At 56.0% G+C, this 8,517-nt stretch overlaps 1 protein-coding gene across 1 annotated transcript in view; it reads left to right on the top strand.

The window, feature by feature from the left end:
* WDR1 (WD repeat domain 1) overlaps nucleotides 1-8,517 on the top strand; it is a 35,122-nt gene that overhangs the window by 4,201 nt on the left and 22,404 nt on the right. The window contains 2 exon segments of the mRNA XM_006104423.2: nucleotides 5-62; nucleotides 64-111. Coding sequence (XP_006104485.1) covers nucleotides 5-62; nucleotides 64-111 — 106 coding nt within the window.

Raw genomic sequence — 8,517 nt, 5'->3', positions numbered from 1 at the left:
CCAGCCTCCCCCAGGTGGAGAGGGGGGTTTCCAAAATCCTCGGCGGCGGCCCCAAGGGCAATAAATTTTCTTTACACCAATGGCAAGTGCGTCATCATAAGGAACATCGATGTGAGTACCCCCCCCCCCGCCCCCTCCAGGCCCCCGGCCCGTCCCCAGGCAGCACAGCTCCTGGGTGAATTCCCCGCCCCTTCCCCCCAGTTCCTCTCCGGCGGTGGCCTGGGAGGAGGACGCCACGCCCCCTCGGCTCTGGGACCACACCTCAGAGCCCAGGAGGACTGTTTCAAGTCTAGCCAGGCCGGGTTCTCTCTTCTTGAGGCTCAGATTAGTTCAGTCCTAAGCATAAGGGCTCTGGACTTGGGGGATCACAGGCCGATCCCTGCTCCTTGACCTTGGAGGGGGTGGGGGTTGCTGACTCAGGCCTCCCTGAGCCCCAGTTTCCTCATCTGCAAAATGGAGATGAGGTGAGGCTCCCCCCACTTCCCCTGGCTGCCCTGCCCACTGAATGAGACGAGGCCTCCCCGCAGCCCAGCCTGCCTGGCACACACCCAGCACTGGGTAAATGGCACTGAGGTTTAATCACTATTAACACCCAGGGTCTCCCCGTGTCCCTGAGCCGGGCACCTGCACTCCAGCCTCACCTTCCCCCTGCGGATCTGAGCCCCAGGGCAAAATCAGACGCCCGTTAATGCCCATGAGTCAGGGGCACAGGCTGGCATCCGGCCCCCAGGCTGAGAATGCTTCCAGAGCCAATTCCGAGGGAAGTCCTTGCACATTCCGGCTGCTCCTCTGTGATGATTGAAATGACCAGGATTGCGCCCTGAAATGCTGCTCCTCCCTGATTCCGGGGGCGGTGGGGGGGGAGGGACGCTGGAGGTGCCAGTAGGACCATTGAAGGGGGGGAGCGGGGTTCTCCTGAGCTGGGCTTGGGCCTTTTGCACAGTATGCAGGTGGGTGGTTTTGCTTGGCGATGCTCCCCAGGGTGTCAGTTTAAATTCACACAGATCCTTGGGAGCCATTACGCTCTGTGGGTTGGGATGGTCACTGGTCAGATGTGCTTACCTTCAGGAACCTCACGACCCACTGAGGGAATGAGGGGCCCTGGGCCTCGGCTTTCTTGTCTGTAAGAGGAGAGGCCTCCTTTGGGTCAGAGGTGCTGCTGGCTCTGCCCCCACCTCTGGTGAAGCCAGCCGCTGCTGTTGCTCTGCTGCAAAACGGAGCTCCGCTTGGCGGTGTCTGCCCAGGGTTGCTGGGCACCTCGAGCGAGGGGGTGGGTGGTTGTGAATGTGCTTTGAAGGCGCTAACAGCTACTCTGCTAGTCACAAGGATTCCTAGAAAGCTGATCTGGTCTCGCTCAGACCAAGGGGAAACATTGCCAAGGCTTAGATCGTACTGATCCAGAGGTCTCCAGAGTGAGGGCCTGACATTTTGAGAAAAGTTGAGGTGGCCCTAAGTAGATAGATACTCACTTGTAGTTTGGCAAACAGACGAAAGCATCTCAGGGATGCAGACCGTGCACCCCATGGACTTGCCCCTGACAAGGCAGGCGCGTCATGGCCGTTTGTATTCACTCCAGATGGAGACCTCACATGAAGTGTAGCTACTGTGTCTGGTACCAGGAACAATTCTTACACTGCATCTCCCCCAACCCCACCATGGGCCCATGGCTCTGAGGGGGTGTCAGGCTCAGGAAGGTGAAGGAGCTGGTTCCAATGGACAAGCTGGTCCCAGCCATGGACGAGCCACGGAGGCGTTCCCTGCCCTGGAAACCCAGGCTCTTCTGAGGTCTTTTTACGCTACATCCTCTCTTTTGAGGATGCATTTGTTTTCACTTCCCATCTGTTTGTAAGTTTCTGCAGGACCAGGGCAGCACGGGTACTGCTGCTGTGGCCGTCCCTGTTCTGGGTGTGAATGGGGCGCCTGGGCCCCTGTTTGATTGGTGGGCCTCGGTTGTCCAGTAAAGGTGGTACAATGGTTATTAGGGCAGAATACTCCTGTGAAAATGACCAGTCCTCATCCACCTGCACGGACCAGGAGGGAAGGCGGCGGTTAGAGTACAGGCTCGGAGTAGAGAAGAGATGGGAGAGAAGGTGTGGACCAGACCATGGAAGTCTAATTGGCATCTCACCCGTAACGCCTGAAACCATATTAGGGTTTCCCATGTGTCCCTCCCCCCAAAGAGAAATGCAGTTCTCCAGCCCTTCAGGCCTCAAACCTTGCACTTGACTCCCCCCTTCCCTTCCACACCCTATTTAATTCCTCTCGGAACCCTATGGATGCTATTGAGAGGAACTTCAGAATCTGACAAGTTTCAGTACTTCCTCAGCTGCCACCCTCATCCAGGCCACCATCTTCTCTCCTGGAGTACAAAAACAGACAGCCAGCCTGGGTCCCTGCCGGCCCCTGGCTCCTCAGGGCTGCTCTCAGCACCGCACTGAGCTGGTGACCTTAGAGCAAGTTGCTCCTGCGCTCTCCCCGCTGTGGCTGAGAGGTGTGATGAGAGGCTGGATGATGAGGCCGTCACTCTGCTCCAGGCAAAGGCCCTCAGAGCCTGTCCTCAGTGCTCACAGTCTTGCAGGGAGAACCAACCCTCAGGAATTTGAGTTCAGACTGACAAGGAAGAAGCAGAGGCGCTGTGGGCTACTCAGCACAGGAGGCTCCGAGCGCCTGTGGGCTCAGAAAGACACCTGGAGGATCAGTGGTGCCAGTCAGGTGGAGTGTGGGTGGTGAGAGGGTCCCGCAGTTTCGGGGCCTGGAGAGACCGTTTGGCTGGAGCACCGGGTGTGAGGGGAGCGTGCAGGACAGGTGTGCAGGGCTCTGGTGGTGGATGTCAAGCAGCCTTACCGAGCCCGGCTGTGGTCCAGAGGGTACAGAAGGTTCTGCAGTAGACGATTACCCTGTGTCTGAGATTTGAGGCAGGGTGACCAATGAGGAGGCTGCTCACAGATTAAGGCATCTCTCAGCAAGTGCTCGTCAGCTGATACAGCCAGCCCTTGCTTCCTGATGGTTCCCACACACATTCAGCCCGCTACTTGCTAAGCCCTGCCCACGGCCACAGTGCCCAAGATTGAAATCAGTGGTTCTCAGGCAGTTTTGCCCCCACCCCCCTCCTGGATATTTGGCAATGTCTGAGGGCATTTTTGTGCTACTGGTATTTAGTGGGTAGAGTCAAGGGATGTTGCCTAACATCCTATAATGCACAGGACTGCCCTACAACAAAGACTGATCTGGCCCAGAGTCAGCAGTGGCCATTGAAGAACTGTGATAAAGAACATTCGAATGCACTAGGTTAAGCACTTGGAAAGAACAGCGTCCATACTGATTTGGGAACAAGAGGGAAGAACCATCTGTGCCCCAGCAGCAAGGAAGTCTTCTGGAGCAAGGGCATATTTGAGTTGGGTTTTGGAGGATGAGAAAGAGTTCTCCAGGAAGAAGATTGAGACAGCAGAGATGGGGAGAAATTAGACGGGATTACATTTACACTGAGGTTGGAAGAAGTTTGACTGCATCCTCTTAGCACCATTATGGACTCCTTCCTGCAGCGTGGTTTTGTACATTTCTTACTCTGCTGATGGAGGTGTGGAGAGATACATCAACGCCTTTCTTTGAGATAAAAAGAAAGGTTGCAGCCTCACACTTGAGGCCAGTGGAGAGCTGGTCATATTTCTGGCTGTGTTGTGGAAGTTCACTCTTCCTGGGAATGGTTGGAGATGCTCACTCAAATGCCCATCAAGTCCCAGCCTTGGAAAATGCCCTTCCCCGCCACCCAGCTGCCCCCACCCCCTTCCCCACGCAGGGCCTTACTTCAGATGGCGTGCGTGAAGTGCAAAGGGCCCTTTTTACTTGCAAAGTCTCAGTGGTGGAGTCTCCCCAGCTTCATGGTGGTGCAGCCATTAGAAAGACCTGGATTTCAAGCTTTGGTTACCTGGCTGTGGCTTCTTCCGTTTTCCAGAGCCTCACCCAGAAAAGAGGCATCCCTCTGCCATAGACTGGATGTGAATGTCGCGCGCACTCTAGGCCTGTCCGGTTCTGCGCGAGCACTGGCTGATTCCAGTCCAGCACACAGCCCCGAGCACCATCTCTGGCATCGAGCTGGATTTTGATGGGCACATTTTGTGCCCGGCAGTGGCCAAGCACTTAGAGCAGTTTCCATATCAGTAAGAATCATCTATACTAATAAAAGCGTAATATGTAATTAGACCGGGAGACCTTCCAGACATCCTTCCGGACAAAGCCATGGTGGCGGGACCGAGGCAGAGGCAGTTAGGGTGATCAGGCCGGCGGGGGTGGGGGGAGGAGTTGCAGGTGATCAGGCCAGAAGGGGGGTGCAGTTGGGGCGATCAGCCCGGCAGGTGAGCAGTTAAGAGCCAGCAGTCCCAGATTGCAAGAGCGATGTCCAACTGCCGGTTTAGGCCCTACAGGGATCGGGCCTATCCAAGCAGTCAGACATCCCCCAAAGGGTCCCAAATTGGAGAGGGTGCAGGCTAGGCTGTGGGACACCCCCTCCTTCACCCTCACCTCACCCCCGTTCCACTAGTCTATAATAATAAAAGCATAATATGCTAATTAGACCAGACAGCCAGACAACCTTCCGCAAGAGCCAAGCCCCTTGCACGTATTTCGTGCATCGGGCCTCTAGTGTTATTATAGCATTAGTGTGAGGTTTCACTGAGCTAGTTAACAAGCATCTCTGGAAGGTTGCCTGGGCTGTAGTGGTGCATGGTCTGCCTTCATCTTCACAACCCCCTATTGGGTGACTCTACTGTCTTAGAGACAGGGCACCGAGGCCCAGGAGGTGTTGGGATTTGAACCAGAGCAGCCGCTCCCAGTTTTCCGTCCTGACTCAGAAGGCCCAGGGCAGGCAGAGGGATGGGAAGACAGGTAGGGAGATGACAGTCTTGTGTCCAGTGGGCTGCTGCCATGCCCAGGGTCATGCCTGAGGCTTGGTTTGCTTCACTGGGAGGCAGGAAGGAGAAGGCTTTCAGGGGTGGGAGGGCAGTGCTCACCAGGTCCCAGCGCCAGCCCAGACTTGATCCGGGAGGGAAGGAATGCATTCTTGTTGTCCTTTGAGGTCTCGTGGTAGGGGCTTAGCCTCTGGGTTCAGGCCTACGGTTCTGGAAGCACAGGTTTGTGTGTAGCTGCTTTGGAGCTAGGTATTGGGCAGTAATTTGAACTTGGCCTTAGTCACCCATGGACAGAGGGCCCTGCAGATTATTAACTTGCAGGTCCAGCTACTGGAAACTGCTCTCAGGAGCTGGGAGTGTTTAGAGAGCCAGGACTCTGGGAACTGAGCCTCCTGGACTCATGCTCACCTTGCCCGGCCAGAGTGTGGAGGGCGCCCAGGCTTTCTCTAGCTGCTCCAGGGGACCTTCAGCTGCAGAAGCTCAGACACCCCTCGTGAGCTGTGTCCTGTCGGACCGCTTCAGCAGTGGGTGGTCCATCGGCCTTCCCCACCTCTGACAGCCCGTCTGGTTCACTGGCCAGGAGCTCAGGGAAAGGCTGCCATGCCCTGTGACTCGGCTGTTACTCAGTCTTACCTGTAAAATGCTGTGGTGACCTCTGTCCCCTAGCTCAGCACCAAGAGGGAAATGTGAAAGGGGTGCAGGGGTGGTCAGGATGCAGCGTAGCCACTCTCCTGGGGCGGGGCAGGGCAGAGTTTGCTTGGTGTGCTGCTCCCAGGAAGGCCCCCTGCTCAGGTTCAAGGCAGGGACAGGCTCTGAGGTGAGAGCCTGAACTGCCCTCCGACCACGTGGTGGGAGCACCCTCACCTTGTTGGTGGGATGGGGTGGACCAGGGGCGGCCGTGGTCCTGCGTCTCATCGCATTTGTGACTGCTCTCGCAGGCTTCAGCATCGTGGCTCCAATCCAGAGATTTTGGGAAGTGGCTGAGCGTCAGGCAGGCCCTGAGCTGGGCCCTGAGTTCAGGGGGAAACCTGTGGGTTGTGGGACAGGGTGTAGGGCCAGGGCGGCTCCGGTGCCAGCCCTGAGGTGGGCCCTGGGCGGGAAGGGGCCTCGGGGGTCTGAGAAGAGTGGAGGCTATGGGCTCAGGTCCTGCAGCCCCTGAAGGAGGGATTCTAAGGAGGGAATGAGGTGATCGGAGTTGGGACCCAGAGACCATGGTGGATTGATGGAAGGAAAGATCGGTTTAAAATATATTTTCATGGTTCCAGGGGGAATGGGAAGAAATAGACAGAATCTGGGTCGGGTACAAAGAGGAGGTGGGCTTGGGAGCTGTTAGAAGACTGGGCAGGGCTGGGGTAGCAGGCAAGGCAACAGGTTCTAGTGGCTCTGTCAGCCTCTGCCCACATCCACGTGGCACCCACAGGGCCTCTAGTGCCAGGGCTTCTGACTGCGAGAACACAGGAAGGAAGTCCCAGAGGAGGGTGCCCAGCCTCCGCGCCCCTTGGTGGACACTGGAGCCCTGTTCTGGAGGTCTCCTGAGGATGGGGGAGGGAGCCTGCCCCAGCGGAGTGCTCCAGCTGCTCCCACGCTCGGCTTCCCTCCCCTCCCCCCACCCCCCCGACTCATTTTCTGTGGTTCAGATCTCGTCCTCAAATCACTACTCATCCCAAATCCTGCTTTTGTTCCTCCAGACAGCAGGAGATGAGGGGGCGTGGGAGGGAGGCTGCCCCTAGAGGTGTGAGTGGGCACTGCTGATGTGGAATGAGCCTGACCTGTGGCAGGACACGTTGAGGACAGGGGTGGTGTCATTTCTGCCTCTGGTGGCCAGCTTCCCTGTTGCAGAGAGTGGCCGCTGACTCAGGCAGTCATATTCAGCCTGGTGACGCCTGCTGTCCCCCTCCCCACCCCCACTGGCCCTGTGTTATTTGGGAGAATGATGTCTCGTCCAGTGGCTGGTCCAGCTCAGGATTCCGGTGCTGAGCCTGCCCGGGACAACCTTGGGAGTTCACACGCCCTGTGCTCACAGACGCCCTGCCCATTTAGGGGAAGGAATTCTTAGGACAGAGCCTCCTCCCAGGGGGCGTCCCCTCCCTCCCCAGAGGCCTCTGCAGAGCCCACCCTTTTAAAGGTAGTGCAGGGTGGTGACCAGGTCTCCAGGCTGTGGGTGCCGGCGTGAGTGGGTAGTTGTCCTTCGGGTGGCTCTGTCATCTGTGAAGTGGGCTGGTAGTGCCCACCGTGTGGGTGTAAGACCTCAGTCGTCCTAGCAGCAGACCCTGAAGGAGGCCCCCGGTGGTGGTGGTGGTGGTGGTGGTGGTGGTGGTGGTGGTTGTGATGGTGGTGATGCTGGTGGTGATGGTGGTGATGATGGCTGTGCACACAGCATGGCGGCTTCTTTGTGAGGGAGCCTCTCAGCGTCCGGGAGTGAGTGAGGGCTGCTCTGGCAGGAGCGGGTTGGAATAGTCAGACATTTAATAGATACCAGGCATCTTAGTTTTGTTGAGGGGTAATTTAGATGCAAGAGACATCCCTCCATTTTAAGTATGTATAACTTGAGTTCGTCAACTATACATAGTTATGTGATTGCCCCCAGAATCCATAATCATAACATGGAACATTCCAGTCGTTCCACAAAGCCCCTTCTACCCCGGGCAGTCACTTGGCTCCCTCCACCCCAGCCCCTAGCAGGGGCCGGTCTGCTTCCTGTCACTGCACACCCCACCCCATCCAACCAGAGGCCAGAGAAGAACACCCTCAATTCTAGCCCCATCAACCACTGGCCCCCTTCCACTAATCTTGGCAGCCCCAAGACTCTGTAAATGCTGTTCCCTCAACCTGCAACATTTCTTCCTGGCTGCTAACACTACTTATGCATCAGACCTAATTGAAGAGCCACCTCCTCCATGAAGCCTCCTGTGATAGCCTGCCCTCTCTCTTCTGTGCTTCCCAAGCATTCCACATGTCCCGGAGGCAGCTATGACATGCACCACGGTCCCTCACATCCACGTGCATTTATCTCTTTAGCCATCACAGCAGTCAGCAAATAGCTGGTACTCAGTAAATGCTTTCTGAGGGAAAGGAACTCTGAGCAGCCCTCACGCGGAGGTTTCCTTTGCTAGAATTTCACAGAAAGCAGTCCTGGGTGAGTTTGGGGTGCATCCTCGCAGTTGGGAGAGGAGGTAGCAGTTCCTCTTGATGGCCCATCAGTTCGATTCTCCGGGAGACCTTTGAGTGGTTTCTGGTTTCCACCTCTGACTGCATGCACAGGACTTTTTGTGGACGTGTGCGTCTCTTTCTCTTGGGAGTGGATTGCTGGGTTTTTGTATGGTGAGTCTATGTTTAACTATAAATAACCAGCCAGGCTATTTTAAATTCCCACCAGCAGTAATTCCAGTGCTCCCCTCCCTTGCCCCCTCATGCTTGCTAACATCTTTTAATTTTATTGGTTCTAGCGGGTACATAGTAGTATCTCATTGTGGTTTTGATTTGCATTTCCCAAAGGACTAGTGTGATGCTGAGCGCCGTTTCATTTCCTTTTCTGCCATTCATGATATCTTTATTGGATACCTGATATCTTCTAATTTCATTAGCAAATGTTTATTCCAAGACTAATTAACTT

This window comes from Myotis lucifugus, unplaced genomic scaffold, assembly GCF_000147115.1.
Source record: "Myotis lucifugus unplaced genomic scaffold, Myoluc2.0 scaffold_567, whole genome shotgun sequence".
Lineage (NCBI taxonomy): Eukaryota > Metazoa > Chordata > Mammalia > Chiroptera > Vespertilionidae > Myotis > Myotis lucifugus.
This window is presented reverse-complemented; position numbering and strand designations above follow the sequence as displayed.